The 16,840-nt window shown below is 36.8% G+C and overlaps 1 protein-coding gene across 13 annotated transcripts in view; it reads left to right on the top strand.

Moving 5' to 3' along the window:
* CASK (calcium/calmodulin dependent serine protein kinase) overlaps nucleotides 1-16,840 on the top strand; it is a 349,933-nt gene that overhangs the window by 256,247 nt on the left and 76,846 nt on the right. For 9 of the 13 annotated variants that reach the window (XM_072816975.1, XM_072816976.1, XM_072816981.1 and 6 more), the window contains exons 10-12: nucleotides 1,272-1,371; nucleotides 4,777-4,794; nucleotides 13,511-13,632. In XM_072816975.1, the coding sequence (XP_072673076.1) occupies nucleotides 1,272-1,371; nucleotides 4,777-4,794; nucleotides 13,511-13,632 (240 nt within the window). The remainder of the gene's footprint in view (nucleotides 1-1,271; nucleotides 1,372-4,776; nucleotides 4,795-13,510; nucleotides 13,633-16,840) is intronic. The other 4 variants (XM_072816977.1, XM_072816980.1, XM_072816986.1 and 1 more) reach the window with 1 other exon arrangement.

Raw genomic sequence — 16,840 nt, forward strand, 5'->3', positions numbered from 1 at the left:
CCCTCTCTAAAAAAAGGAGGGAGAGTGCCACCTGGGTGGCTCAGTTGGTTAAGTATCTGACTCTTCATCTCTGCTCAGGTCATGATTTCACAGTTGTGAGACTGAGCCCTACGTTGGGCTTTACACTAGATATGGAGCCTGCTTAAGATTCTCTCTGCCCCTCTCCTTCCCTTAAAAAAATGTCATTCTTTTCAGAAAAATCCACGAGTTCAATATTTAAAATTTAGACTTCGACTACTTAAGTGACTTGATACTTAAACTACCTAAATGAGCAATTCTACTTAGATCAGCAAAAGGCTGTACTCATGTTCTGGCTATATGTTAGTAAGCCTAGGGATGGTTTGCACTTACAAAATGCTTTACAGTTCGCAAAGCACTTTCATATACATTATGACTTTCAGCAGTCCTATTAGGTATGTTATGTCAGTTTTAATATGTTCACATCACAGCCGAGAAAGACCTCAAAAGGTTAAAGGTTCAACTCAAGTAATATCAGGCAGCAGGTAAATGGCAGCACCAAGGAACATACCCAGGTATTCTGACCCATGGCCAGCAGACTCACAGAATTGAACGTTGTCACAAAATAACTTGTATTGCTCTTCTTGTTACTGAAACAGTGTTTGACATCTTTGCACCCAGCAGTCTGAAAGGGTGTCATGCACTCGATATGACAGTAATTCTCAGCTAGGAATCAAGGGAAGCTATGTGTGCTGTTTTAAAGAATCACTTGTAGTTGGTTCTACTGTGCGGCCTGACTTGAGAATTACTGTACTATAATAACACGTGGTCATTGTTAACAGAAAGAGAGGGAGGAAAATGTTTAAAAAAGAAAAATGACTCATTCCTACTTCCAGAGATAATGCTGTTAACATCTTGGTATATGTTCAATCTTTTATATTTGTATTAATCTCTTTTTTTCCAAAAATGAGATCATACTATTGATTGCTTTAAAACCTTTTTTTATGTCATTCACAAGCATCTTTCTGTTTTATTAGACATCCTTCAGCATCATTTCATAGTGACTGCAAAATATTCCATTTTGTGGTACATGATTGAGTTCAAGATCTAAGTGGTTTCGTGTACTTTCCCAGTCCCCAACAGCATTCCACTTTTATATGCATATGTGATTAATTTGAAGGAATCCGAAATCATTTAAAAGCTACCCCTCTTCTAGCTTTCGTCTCCTATAGGTTTCGCTTTCTGAATACTCAAGTTTGTTGAACTTTTTTACATTTGTCTGTTTTAATATTTTTTCCGTCTTTTTGTTTTAGGGTGCAGTACTCGCAGCTGTGTCAAGTCACAAATTCAACTCATTCTATGGGGATCCCCCTGAAGAGTTGCCGGATTTCTCCGAAGACCCTACCTCCTCAGGTAATTGGACCATTCGTTCATTTACCAGTGTGACTTATTTGGTGTCTACATCCTTTCTCTTCCATTGTGAATAAACTTGTCCTGTGAATCTAGTCAGTTCCCCCAAGGAATTCTAAGGAAGTTTGTCAGCAACCAAATCCCATCCACGTGTGTCTGGTTCCTTTTCATTTTACTACTGAAGTTGCCTTCCCCTCCTGCTCCAAAACCAACATTTTACTTTTTTCTTTTTACCTCAGAAACACTTCTTCCCCCTTCCCCACTCCAGACCCAACATTGGACTTCATCTAGTCCAACATTTTGGTCAGTCTTTTGGGATCTTTCTGATTACCTTATGCCCCAACAAAAAATTTCTGATGTGAGATTTTCCCAATGTCAACCATAGCAGATCAGTCTTTGGGACAATAGTGCTCTTAATTTTATCTTTCAATGTAAACTGTCTTGTGAGTTCTCTCTCAAAATAATTTACAAGCTCTTCTCTTTCTATAAAGTCTGTACCACATGTGTACAAGTCTTCAGGGGAGAACAACACAGAAGAGTTACTTATTTGGATGAAATGTATATAGGTACTCCTGAAAAAAAAAAAAAACCACCAGTGTTCATAAAATTGTTTTAAAGAATGCTCAGAAAAAAAAAAAAAAGAATGCTCAGATTTCCAGTTTTTATAGGGAGGTATTCTCAAGGATCATTTAGTAAAAATACACAGTATCCCTTTATATGTCTATGTAAATGCATGTATGTGTCTGTTATACTCTTTAAATTTCATTTACATATGTATTTACATCTGAATCACATGTCCTCTGCCCTCAGCTTTTCTTCCTTCTCACACTAGAATCATTCTGTTTTTGCCATGTGGTCGACTTTGTGCTGTTGGTTTGATTTTTTTTTTTTGTACTTTTGGGCTTGCTCATTCATCATCCATGTATTACCATCAGACTCAAGGCCCAGCCAGCGCCCTTCCTAAAGCATGAGTTGTTCGTCCTTCACTATTAGCAATACAGGAAGAATGGATGTGCTAATGCTTCTTTCCTGTTGGAACTACTAGCATTTGTCAGTGTTTGTGCTTCTTCCTTCCCTCTGTTTCTCCACTCATGTGCACAAACATTAACATACACAGTTTCTTACCAGTTGGTATGTGCTTATTACACCTTGTGGAAGAGGATCCAGTTTTCCTATTCCAGCAGCTATGCAGTTCGGCATTTTGACCTTTACCAACTGGGATGTGAATCTTCCTCTTTTGAGTGAAGGTGATTTCCAAAAACATTCAGAAATGGAAATCTTAGAAGAGAGACTCTGAAGAGAAGGTCTTGCTGGTTTTCTCTTGCACTGACTTTGTGATTATCCAGAGCCCTTACCACACGAAAAGCAAAGTAGTTGTTGTGTTTATAGGTATGTTCCCCCATGCTCCCTGTTGTTTCATGTCTGTCTTTTTCTCTTCCAGTCCATTTTGTTCCCTCCAGCTGCAGGATTTGGGTTGGTGTTAGCTCAGACCTCTCTCTTCTTTCCTCATGCTCCATTTACAGTAGACCCACCTGGGGGGAGTGGTTTTATGTTGTACTGTTGACTATATGATACAGCCACAAATTTGGAATATACTGAGAGATTTTAGGTCAAGATCTAATACCATTTTCATCCTTAGAATCAGAACTGGAGAGCCTGTGGTCCTTGCAATAGCTTCACAGATCTAATCGTTAGTGTTAACCCCTTAATAGGTACCTCAGCCTAGCAAGAGTTTAATGTGCTCCTCACTATTCCCTTCTGTTAAAGAGGCAGATTTTTCTTTTAAGGAAAGGAACTGTCTACAGTTAGAGACATGCTTATTTTCTGTTAAATACATTTTTATTGCCCAGTTTTTTGTTTTCAGTACAATCTATCAATGATATGGTTGAAATAGTTTCTCATTACAGCATTTGCTTTTTAAACAAAAAAGAAATCTCCCACACTGTCTTGTGGGTAGCCTGCAAGCTTTCAAATTAGTTGTTCACAATTTCACATTCCTTTTTGCTTCCCTTTCCTGTAGTCACATCTTCTTTTTCCTAAACTTCTGGATCTTAATGATCTTGTAAGCAGTCTATATCTTCCATTTGACATGCAAATGTCTGTCTCTAAAATATTTTAAATAGCAGGCTGCTAGGAATAAAAGACAAAAGAACCATTATGCAGTGTATGTGTCTGATCACCTCCCCTAAGTGAAAAGGAGATTTTTTTTTATGTATTTAGAAATCAAAGACAAAGGAACATTTCAAAGAAAATTCTAATATTTTTGTAACTTTCACACAGCTATCAAGAATTATTCATATGTCCCTAAAATTAATTTTTACTACTAAATCATTTAAAGGGAGGCATTGTACTGTTTTATCGCCTTATTTATGAAATAGCTCTCTACCAGCAAACTTCCTTTTCTGCAACCAACAGTTGGTTGTCTGCTTGGTTGCAGAAAGCCTATTATATGTTTTGTCTGGACTCACATAAGAGCTGTACACTTTCATAAATTAACACATCTATATTTTCACTTCATCTTTTTTAATGTTTCTATTTTCAAGCCTAAATTCTTATCCATTTAATTCTAACCCTTAAATTCTGCTTCATTTATTTTAAGTTCTAACATAACCTTTCCACTCTCTTTCTGTTTAAATCGCATGGGTTTGTTTTACAGTACAAAACACAAAGCACCTTTCAGCATTACCTGAAAGTTCTTGCAAGCCCATGGGAAAAAAGAGAAAAATGATCAGCAAGCATGTGTTTGTAGGGTGGGAGTGAGGGAGCAGGGAAAGAGGGGTTAGAGAGAGAATAGTGTAAGGTCACCAGCTGTTGTTTCTTGAGAAGTCAGTTTTTCATCTTTAGATAATGCCTGTTCTATTCTTTCTATGAAATAATGATAAGTAGGTAGTTTTCTTTAATGACCTTGCTTGACAAAATTAAAATCCTGCCCCCAAAATTCTATTTAAAACCACAATTTAAAAACAAACTTAAAATCAACACATTTGCCAATCTGTCATCTAAAGAGTAACATGTTTGGGTATGCTATTTACATTGTAAAACAATTTTATATAAAAGATTTTTTCTGTTTTGATTATCAAACTTAGTCCATTATACGTACATTCACTAGAATTTGTCGAGTTTAATTGTATGATGAACCATGTATCATTCTTTTGTAACTTAGTAATCCAAAGTAGAAATATTCTTTTGCCATATTTCAAATCAAATAAATTGGAATCTGAACCCAGGGTTTTAAGGGCTGAAATCCTTAACAGTCCCAGGGAATGTGCTCATAGAACATGAGGATTCACCTTGGACTCAGCTCAGGGACCGTGCTTCTTGTGGCTCATCTATTGGGCCCAGCTTGATAACCTGCTTGCTCTAAAATCATACTGTTTGTTGTTTGTCCATATGCTGCCTTCCTACTAGGACTTCTAGCAGCAGAAAGTAGGTATCCCTTTGTTTTCCTCTAAGCTTTCTCTTTTATGCAAAAGTGTTTGGCTTTGCATGATTCATAAGCAGCTTGACCTTTTCCTTGGCTGTTTGTGTTTAGATGTTCGATTATGAATTTTAACACTGCCTGACCATAAAGTCAAAACGTGGGTGTGTTGATTTCCTGAGGCGTTGTCCTACAAATACTACTGACTTCTCATTTTCCTCAGAGGGAGATAGGCAGTGTTAAAATTTCAACTGCACTTAATATTATCTCACATCTGAATTTCAAGCACAAATACATTAATTTGGGGGAAAGGGTAACATTTTGTTTTATAGCTCGCTTTCAAGAAAACTTTCAGGGTAAGTGAATTTTCCTTTGATGATTACATAATCTATAAGCAGGTTTTATTACTCCCTATTACTGACTGAATTTTTAATTAATCTGGAGCTGTGAAATAAACTCCTGAATTCATGTGTCTCAGCAACTTTTACCGTCAGACCATTTATAAAGAAAAATACAATTGCTAGATTTTAATTACAAAAGGACATGATTTGATTATGTGACATTAAAGTAAAAAGTATGTAAAAGATTAGATACACACAAATGAGTACAAGTAAAACTAACACAATCTGAACAAGATGGATGGATTGTATCAATGTTAGTATTCTGTGCATGATATTATACTATAGTTCTGTACAATGTTACCAGTGGGGAAACTGAGCAAAGTATACAAGGAATCTCTGTATTATTTCTTACAATTGCATATGAATCTACAATTATTTCAACAATTTCAATTAAGACAGTAGAATAAATCTTTCGCTCTGCATTGTGCTTCCTGGGGGGAAGTATATAAGAGACAATGAAAAATAAGAAAATCTGAATGCTAGTAATTGATTACATTCTCACATTCTCTTGCATTTTTTACTTATAACTCCAACTGTAGCTGATTTAATATGAACATTATACAGTATGTTTGTTAACTGTCTTTTGCTGTGTATTGAATTACTTCAAAGCAGGATTCATCCTCTCAGTTTCTTTGGGTCAGGAATCTGGGTGTGGTTAAGCTGTGTGCCTCTAGCTTCAGATCTCCCATGAGACTACAGTCAAGCAATCATCTGGGGCTGCAGTCTCATCTGAAGGCCCAACTGTGTGGGGGTGGGAGGTGGGGAGGAATCCTCTTTCAAACTCATTGTCATGGTTGTTGACAGGCTTCAGTTCCTTACTAGCTATTGAGCCTCTCCATAGAGCTGCTAATGACATAGAAGTTTGTTTCCCCCAGTTTAAATGATCAAAGAGGAAGGGCAAAAGTAAGAGTGCCCTACACAAGAGCCATTTTATAACCTCATCTTGGGAGTGACATCCTATCATTTCTCCCCTATTCTCTTCAGTACAAGTGAGTTAATAAGTCCAGGCCACCCTCCAGGAAAGGGATTTAATTATACAAGAGTGTAAATACCAGGAGACACGGGTCTTGGAGGCCATCATAGAGGCTGTCCAGCACAAGTTAATGACATTAAAATATGAGACACTTCTCATTTGTACGTGCTTTTGTTTCTCCAGATTTAGCACATTTCTTTTTTTTTTTAAGTAGACCTATCATGTCATTTGGAAATGAAAGCATCTTAGAGGTATCAAGTAATGTTTTTCTTTAGTTGTAAAGTTTTATATGAATGGGCACTTAACCAGGAGAATGTTAAAGTACTTTGACAAATTTGTGCCCAACGATGCTGCTGTTTGAGAACAGACCATTTTAACAAGCATAATGACATTAGAATTACAGCATATGTACTCTGACAGAATCCATTTGCAGAGTTTATTACTTCTTTTAACCAATACTGAATTTTGAGGTGTCTGCGTGATATACATGAAGAATCTAAAGGATTTATCACCATGTGTGAGTTTTTGTAGCTTGAATTGGATATAGCACAAATGCTTAAGTCCAAAATACAATTTCCATTACAGAATTCACTATTGCTTATAACTTGATTGTTAACCAGCATTTCTTTGTACAGTGGGAATAGAAGCTGTTGTACAGCAAGGAGGGGGAAGGGGAAACATTTGACTGCAAAAGTACAAGAGGGAACTTTTTTGGAGAGATGAAAATGTACATTTAGATTGGTGAATTTTAATTTAATAAATTATATTTTAGTAAGCAGATTTTTTTAAACACTGTGCTTACAGGGGGGCTTTGAGTGGATGATACGAATGTGTGTGTAATGGATTCAGTGTTGTATAAATGGGATTGCTAATACAACAGGAAAGAAGCTATCACTAACTCTTTAGAAAAAAAGCTTAACTAGATTCAGATGCTGAATTTGGTCAGTGATACTGGGTTTTATAGCTATACATATAATTTTTAAATACACACAGATTTTTGTTACTGAAATAACTGCATATATGTGTGTATACAGTTATCAGATGTATGTAGTATATATATTTATCAAAATTCTTTAAGATTTATATATTTCAAAAAAAAAAAGGTTTATATATTTCACTCTTTGTAAATTTTACCTAAGACCGAAAAAGAAGTATTAAAATCTATGCTAAAGTGTTAAGGAGTGCAGTGTAGCAGTGTTGACCACTCTGCTGCTCATTTTGAAATGAATGAAAAATAACATGAATTGATGGGTAGATGTGTAATAAAGTAAATATCACAAGTTGCTGACAATTATGGAATCTAGGTGATGAAGTACAATTCTTTGAACTTACTATATGTTTGAAATTTTTCATAGTAAAACATAGGGAGAAATAGTTAAAGACAGAGTCAGGCCACTTCAAGACTGAGAATTTTTAGCATAGACATTCTATTTATTTTTCTGTTTTCCTTTCAGGTTATTTCTACTCAGTCAACTTTTTTATGAGACTTTTCCACTCTTGTAATGAAATTCTTCTGGACTCAAAAGTTTTCATTGACCTTAAAAGCACATTCCTCTTTAAAGAAGTAGACTCAGAAAGCATTTTTAAAACAGACAAGTTTATGCTTTTTTATTATTATTTCATAATAGTAGCAAAAAAAACTTTTGAGAAACTTGTTTGTATGGTGAGATTGTTAGAAAAAGCAGAAATGGGGATCCCTGGGTGGCGCAGCAGTTTGGCGCCTGCCTTTGGCCCAGGGCGTGATCCTGGAGACCCGGGATCGAATCCCACATCGGGCTCCCGGTGCATGGAGCCTGCTTCTCCCTCTGCCTATGTCTCTGCCTCTCTCTCTCTCTCTCTCTCTCTCTCTCTGTGACTATCATAAATAAATAAAAAAAAAATTTAAAAAAAAGCAGAAATGTTCACAGTTAAAGTATATGATTATCAACCTAATTTTTAGATACAAACCTAATTGCCAAGTGAATTGTGCAGAGATTAAAATAAAATACTATCCTGAAGGTAGGACTTGGTTACTTTCTAATAAGTTTATCATTGTGAAAGTTTGGACGAAGGCCTATGAAAATAAACCTTATATGGGAAATAAAATTGAGATTAAAGAGAGGATAGAAATTGGATATCTTCTCATTACCAAATGCAAATTATTCAGATGTGTTGCTGAGGGTGAAACATGGTTTAAGTAGGAGCCGGTCTATAGTAGGACTCAGTATTACAGACTTGACTCTGGGGACTTGCTCTTCTGCTCACTGCTGCAGTCCCAGGGTCATTTGACCCAGTTGAGCCTACAACTTTCCAAGTATAAAAACACATGCCTACAGGACAGGGTTTTTGTGGAATCACATAAGGTAATGAGTGTAAAAGCACTTTGGAAGTTATAAACCATTATACAAATATAAGTATCAAAATAATTTTATTATGACTTTAAGGAATCAGCACTGTAAAATAAGCTGTTTTCTGTGGTTAAGTATTACATTATAATTCTTCAGAATTTACTCAGAAAAAAATTGTTTTAATCAAACACATTTCATTGTGTCTTTTTTGCACAAAGCCCTCTAACAAAATGCAGCCTGGAATACAAAAGTGAGTAAAATACCTACAGTCCTGCCCTTAAACAGATTGCCCTCCAAGGTGAACTCACTGCTATTGATTGATTGATTGATTGATTATTTTTATTCAAGGCAGTTACAACTTTATTCAAAGGCTTTATAGGAAAAAAAACTCTTTTCAGTTTTTGAGAAAAGTGAATAGTTCTTTCAGATATGACAGTATTAATCCACAAAATAAAGAGTAATAGCAGTTAAGAGCTTCTGCGTGTATGTGTATGCGTGTGTACATACACTGTGCTGTGTTATGTCATGTTGTCTTCATTATTACTACAGCCTCAGTATTTAAAACAAATAGCAAAGGAAGAGGCCCAGAAGTGTCTTTGTGTACATTTATATTTATAATGAATGGGAAAATGGTAGGACTTTTAGATGGGCATGGCACTGAACTGCAGGAATCAATTATATAGATATATCAGACAAAGAATGTGGTTCTGCTGGTCATACCCAAAGAAAGAAAGAACAGAACTAGAAGTGGGAATGGGGAGTGGTCAATGGAAGGTGTGAAAATGATCAAGGGTAAAGAAAGATTTTGAGGTTAGACCAAAACTATGTATTTATTCAATGTAAAAGATAAAGGAGAAATGGAATAAAAACTGTAATTTTCCTACCTAATTTCAGAAATGTAAAATTTGTGGCACTTTTCAGAAACTGAAATAGGCAGCCTGAGGACAGCTATTGAAATGCTTCCCTTCATGATTGAAAACCCACCAAGTTAACCACATTTGGGTACAAGATAAGACTATAAATCAGTTCAGAAAAGGTAACAAGGTAAATAGACCTGTTGACCTGATGGGTCTTGCATGCTGGAAACACAGGCTAGCAGATGCCTTTGTACTTTCCAGCAAGCCATCCACTGCATCTGTCAGAGCAGATTAGACCCCACGTGGAGGTGTTGAATGTATTATTTACATCAGGGTATAGTATGCCTGCTTAACATATTAGCCTGAGATCCCCTTCCTCAAGGTCAGGAATCATACCTGTTTTCTCAGAAGCCCCTGCCTAGCACCTGGCAAAAAGCAAGAATGTTCAATAAATATTTTGGTTATTGTCTGACCTAATGGGGAGTCAGGTTCTTTTCTAACCTCCATATCCATGTGTAAACCACATGTCGCTTCTTGCTGATGTTTCTCCTATGTTTCTTAGTACAGCCAAATCATGTAGTAAGGCAAAGCATAGACTTCAGAGCCAGACACACTGGGGTTGAGTCTTGGCTCTACCACTTCTGGCTATGACCTTCCTTGACTTCTCTGAACCACAGTTCCCTATCTAGAAGGGTCTGATAGTGTATCTGCCTTACTGCATTGTCTTGAGGATATGCATGGCCCATAATAAACACTCAAGAATTGGGAGCCCATGTTAGTATTATTATGTTTCTTTAGAACTTAATTAATTCAATACATAGTTTGTGGGTGTTCTAAAATGAATCAAATATGGACATGCCTTAAGGACCTCACAGCACAGAAGAGTGAACAAGTACACATGTAGGGTAACCTGTGGGGTATGCTGAGGGTACAGGAATTATGTGGAGCTCTGGGAGTTCACAGACCAACAAGTGAAACAGCCCTGGTCTGGTACAGCCAGAATTGTTTCTCAGTGGTTAGACTTGCCATCTTGGTATTCACTAGATACAAGATGGTTTTATTTTCATCTTTCATAAACTGCCCTCTAGATTATGTATCTGCATAAGCCATGCCGGTAGAGATGGTAGAAACAAGGTAAGATTCCACTAAGATAACTGAATGAAAATGATAATTAGGTTTCTGTGGTATCAGTTGAATTTTTTTAACATACAAAAAACATTTCATTGATATTTCTGTTATTGTAGTTTTGTAAGTCCAGAAGTTGAGAACTGGCTTTAGTAACTTTATAAACCTGCTATCCTTTAACTCTGCTGTTGAGGATGTGCTGGGGCCAGGGGTTCAGTGAGACATTTGGAACTAATTTCTTCACATCTCTTCTTTTACAAGGCTTTCAGTAAGGGATGATGAGAGAGCTGACTTTGAACTAATTTCCAGTTTTTTTTCCGACTCAGAACACAGTAAAAGTCACAAGAAGAGCAGGCAGAGGGAAATGGGTTCAGTTAATACCTTTTCAGGAACAGCAAGGGAAAGGAGGACTGACTTCTGCCTTATACCTTTTTTGTTAATCCTACTTAGTATCCACTTAATATTTTCAGTGAAAGAATGCCAAGAGACTGGTGGGCATAATTCAAAATTTGTAAGTACCCCCAGTCCCTTCAACAGATGAATGGTCAAACTTTGGTACATCCATGCAATGGAATACTACCCAACAATAAAAAGGATTAAACCATTGATACACACAACAATCTGGATGACTCTCCAGAATTATGCTGTGTTAAAAAACCCAATCACAAAAGATTACATACTGGATGGTTTCATTAGTATAGCATCCTTGAAATGACAGACTTCTAGAAATGGAGAACAGATTAGTAGTTGCTAGGGGTTAGGAGGGGATAGGGTAGGAGGAAATGAGGATGACTATAGAAGGGCCAAATGAGGGATCCTTGTGCTGATGGAAATATTCTGTAGCTTGCCTGTGTCAATGTCAGTATCCCAGTTGTGACATCACATCAGTTTTGCAAGATGTTGCCATTGAAGGGAACTGGGTAAAGGGTACATGAGATCTCTCTGTATTATTTCTTACAACTGCTTGTAAATCTACAATTATCTCCAAAAATCAAATTTGTAATAAAAAAAATAGCCACAGTACTATTTCCATGTGGATAACCACTTGATTTGTGCCTTACACCGGGAATCATTAACATATTTAAACTTTACTGCAAAAAGCAGTTGCTTATATAGCAACTTTTTTTCTATTGTAGAAAACTTGGAACATACAGACAAGAACAGAATGAAGTATAAATAGGAAAGTAAAGATCACTGCTGTTATGCTTTTGAAGTATTTCATTCTGGTTTTTTTTCTGAGTTTGTATATGTATTTTTCTACAGTCGTAATTGGGAATATACAGTTCATATGGTTTTACATTCTGCTTTCTTGAATTTTATATCATGAAGATATCTTTATGTCATTAAAATTCTTCAGAAGTAATTTCCAATTGGCTATACATTCCATGATATGGATGTTCTGTACTTTATTTAATCTTTCTCTAATTATTTGTTATTTTCCCTCATTTTATATGATAAATATCCTCATACATAAATCTTTTTTTGCATTTCCTATTTTTTCCCTAACGTAGGTTTTTGTAAATGAAATTACTGAATCAAAGTACAAGAGCATCTTTAAGGCTCTTTGATACATGTTACCAGATTGCGTTCTGGGAAAGTGATACTCATTTACATTCTCACCAGTAAGTGCATGCAATTGGATGAGGTCCAAGACCAGAAGTAATTAGAAACAGCGTAGAGTTCCAGAACAGAAAGATTCAAGATTTTTATCATTATCTAAAGCAGAATTTCTGAACCTCAGCACTATTAACATTTTGAGCTGCATAATTTTTTCTTTTAAAAGGCTGTCCTGAGCATTGTAGGATGTTTAATAGCATCCCAGGCCTTCCACACTAGATGATAATAATACAAACCATCACACCACAACCACCAACAGAAATGTCTCCAGACTGCCAGATGTCCCCTTAGGGGGCAGAATCACCACTGGTTGAAAACTACTGATCCAAGACTTAAATGTACAGTGAGGCACTTACTGTTAGCATTTCACAAACACTAGTGTTCTGAAGCCTAGCCTCTTTGGATTCTTTCTCTAGAGTATATATGTGAACATTCTTTCTCTAGAGTATATATGTGAACATTTCTCTAGAGTATGTAAAATAGGCTAATCATTTCTTTACAGATGTGTAAGTGACTTTATTACTCCCCAGTATATAGCTTGCCTTACTGATACCTCTCTGGATTCCTGGTTAAAAGACAAAATTTAAAGAAAGTTATTGCACTACCATTTCCTTTGCCCTGCAAAAATTATTTGCCCTAATATTTAATATGGTATTTGAAAGTGTCAATATGCTCAGCCTGTGTCTTTGTCTTTGAATAAAAAGGGCCCAACAGGTTGAGAACAATTTGATTCTCGACTTTGTAAAGGAAGGAGATTGAGTGCATTGGAATTTTTACTGACTTAAGTTTGAGCCTTAAAAATCCTAAGAAACTGGAACACCTGAATGGCCTAGTCGATTAAGTGTCTGACTCTTGATCTCAGCTCAGGTCTTAATCTCAGGGTCATGAGTTCAAGACCTGCGTTGGGCTCCATGCTGGATGTGGAGCCTACTTGTGGGGGGAATCCTAAGAAGCCTACTTTCCTCAGCAGGAGCACCCATTCTTCGAAGGTTTGGCCCTCAGATCTACAGCTGGCTTTACCTTTAGTTCTTGGTGAAATACACCTGTATGAAAGGCTCACCTGTGTTATTTCTGTAGTATTTTAAAACATCATGGGGTCATAGAAACGACACACTGTTCCTGATGTATAACTTGTTGCACCCAGATCTTCCAGTAGCTTGATTATAGTTGATTAATTTCCTTAATTCAAGTAAGACCAGCTTGAATGTACTTTGAAACATGAGAAGCACACAAATACATTGTCACAAGCAGAAACTAAAAATACTGTCATTAAAGTAATATGAAATTCACTTAAGTCTATCCAGTAAAGACATGAACCTTTGAAGTTCTGTTTGTCGGTCCATTGTTCTGAAGTGCAAGACTGAGGTTAGTTTGACATTGACTTTTTCTGTACTGGCTGTTTCTTTTCTGTTTGTTCCCCTTAGGAGCAGTCTCACAGGTGCTGGACAGCCTGGAAGAAATTCACGCACTTACAGACTGCAGTGAAAAGGACTTAGATTTTCTACACAGTGTTTTCCAGGATCAGCATCTCCACACACTACTAGATGTAAGTCTATCAGTCTGAGTTTTTTTAATTTATTTATTTTTAGCAAATTGAATATTTAGTTTACCTTTTTTACTTTACATGAGTTTCCAGACATCCATCATAACAGTCTGTTTACAGTCTCAAGTCTGAGATATGTAGGAAATCATCCATTATAGATTCATAACTGAAATAAAGTATATATAGCACAAATGCAATTCAACATAGCAAGTCACCATAAAAAGAATTATGTATGTATCTCTGTGTAAGTGTTTCTATTAGAAAATCCAGCTGTGATTACTTTTTGTTGCTCTAACCATGTTTTAAAACACCGTACCTGAAGCATGAGTATCAGAGAGAGAAAAGCAAATAAGATACTGTGCAATGAACACATTTCATAGTTAACAATGCTGGTTTTCATAGACTCAGTCTTCTTAACTATAAGAATATGTGCCATCATTAAATATGACAGACTCTACTGACAGCAGTTTGAGATACAAAGAAAAATCAGAAGCTAAGAGTTCACATCTGCCATTATTTCAGTCATATTCTAAGTAAAATACCTTTCTTAGGTAACTTGGTTGACTTGAGCAGTGAAAATTTTCTTAGTACATAGTAGTCTGCTAGTATATGTTAGTCTTTTTACAAGAAAACCATCCCTTTATAAGAGAATGTTATTTGTGTTGAGGTACCTAGGACTTTTTGGTGGTAACTCTCATAAATCCACCATAGGACACAAATTACACTAAAGCAATGTTCCACAGAATGTATTCTGTGGAACATTGCTCTGGGAGATAGTGACCGGCATTGCCATGGAGGAGGAAGGGAGTAGATCCTAAATGTATGGGTTAAATTACTTACTGACTAAATCAGTTAGGGAGATGCTACATTCTTTATTCTTCTATACAGATTCACAGTTGATATTAGCATATTACCAACTCTGAGATATCCCAGCAAAGAAACTGGATTGACTTTGATAGCATTTCTCAAACTCTAGGCACAGAACTTTATTCATAGTCCTCTCATGTTGGTGAGGACCAGTTTGGGAAAAGCTAAGCTAAGAGCATTGCATTACGTTTCAACTTCACACTATGCAGTTGTAGGTAACCTACAGTTGCCTCTTTCCAGAAATACAATCAAATCAAATTACTTATCAAATATTAAAAATTAGTTTGGCTTTTTTTATAGTGTCTGTATTAATCAGGCCTGACCAACTACTATAGCATTATATGCTATAAATCCTAAAATTTGAGTGACTTAAAAGAATAAACATTTGTTTCCTCCTCACATCACAGTCCTGTAGATTGGAGTGGGGGTGGGGGTGGGGTGGTTCTTCCACACAGTCATTCAGGGATCCAGGCCTCTTCCACTGGGTGGTTCTGCCATCTCCCAGGGTTTTGGAATCTTCCACTGCATCATTTGTACCCAGCAGCAGATGAACAAAATGGAGAATTTCGCAGAGCCATGGTTGGAAATAGACTATATCACCTTTGCCCATATTTCAATGGCAAGTACTAGTTACATGCCTACCTAGCTGCAAGAGAGCTAGGAAACGTAGTTTTAAAATGTGCTAAATGAAATAAGCCAGACAGGGAAATATAAATGCTGCATGATATCACTTACATGCAGATTCTTTAAAAAAAAAAAAAAAGTCAATCTCCTAGAAACCGTAGAATCATGGTTACCCTAGGCTAGAGGTATGGGAAAGGAGGAGAGGTTGGTAAAAGGGTATACAGGCTTTCACTTATATGCTGAGTAAGGTTTGAGGGTCTAATATATAACATAATGACTATAGTTGATAATACTGTATTATATAATGAAGTCTGCTAAGACAGTAAGTGTTGTCATGGAGTGCCTGGGTGGCTCAGTCTGTTGGGCATCCAACTCTTGGTTTCATCTCAGGTCATGATCTCAGGATAATGAGATCAAGCCCTGTGTCGGGCTCCATGCTATGTATGGAGTCTGCTTAAGATTCTCTCTCCTCCCTCTCTCTCTGCCGCCCCATATATGCACACATGCTCGCGCTCTCTCTCTCTCTCTCTCTCTCAAAAAAAAAAAGAATAAAAAGGAACTTAAGTGTTCTTACCAAAAAAAAAGTTAAATATATGAGGTGAAGAATGTGTCAATAAACTTGTTTGTGGAGTCCTTTCACAGTATACACATTCATCAAATTCTCACGTTGTACACTTTAAATATATGACAATTATGTTTGTCAGTTGTGCTTTACTTAGAAGGATAAAAAATGAGTTTTCTCTTTATCTTACGTAATTTGAGGACATTTTCAGAGAAGTTTAATTTCAAATAACTGTTACTTTCCTCAGGCCTTTGAAATTCATTCTATTTTATGCAGAGTTCTTAACATTCCTTTGTCTTCTTTATTCATTGGCTAAATATCTATTGTTGTCTGTCTTTGCTTCATATAATGCAGAAGGTTTTTGCTGATGTGAATTTCCCACAAAAGTTCTCCCCTTTACTAAACTAGCAAGTGGGAAATTCGAAGGAAGCTGCAGCAGAGCATGGAGAGCTGGTTTATGTCAGTGTAGTCAATGGTTATTAGGTCATTGCTAAGATCCACTGACCTTTTAGATCGGGAACAGATTTAAAGTTTCAGACAAGCCCAAATTGGTTTTCACGGTTGTATTTTTTTGGCTAGTGTAACAAGGTATCTGTGCACACCCAGCTTGAGACTGCAGGGGAAATGCAAGAACATCTCTAGCTTCTACAAGGAGGGGCAGATACTCAGACGCAGACTGGACTTAGGAACTGAGCCAGGCCACCACTTATTGCCCAATGCTAAGCTCTTCAGACCTCACTGAAAACATGTGTTTTGAATAACTGCTCTGTTCTTGGGTCAACATTGTCGCAACTTCAGAAGAGATTCTTAGATTTTAGTCAAGAAAAACATGTTAAAGTTCTTTTGGATTCGTACAGATTATAAACGAAAAGTGTCTGCAGTATCAGCATCTGCCTTGTCAGTACATCTCAATTAGAAAAGGAGCAAGGGGACTGAGAAGGAGCTTTGCCCAGTAAAAAGACACCATGTCTGCAGAATTTTGCACATGAGTACTACACGTGAACCCCAGACACCCCCCCCTTTTCCTGCCACCGAGATGACCTGACTGTAAGGCCGTCCCTGGGCAGTGCTAGGTTGTGAAGACCCAAACTGACCCATCCTTCAAGGAAAAGCTTAATCATCATGAATGACCTAAGCTGTCATTAGAACATGCTCTCG

The sequence above is a fragment of the Canis lupus genome, chromosome X, assembly GCF_048164855.1.
Source record: "Canis lupus baileyi chromosome X, mCanLup2.hap1, whole genome shotgun sequence".
Lineage (NCBI taxonomy): Eukaryota > Metazoa > Chordata > Mammalia > Carnivora > Canidae > Canis > Canis lupus.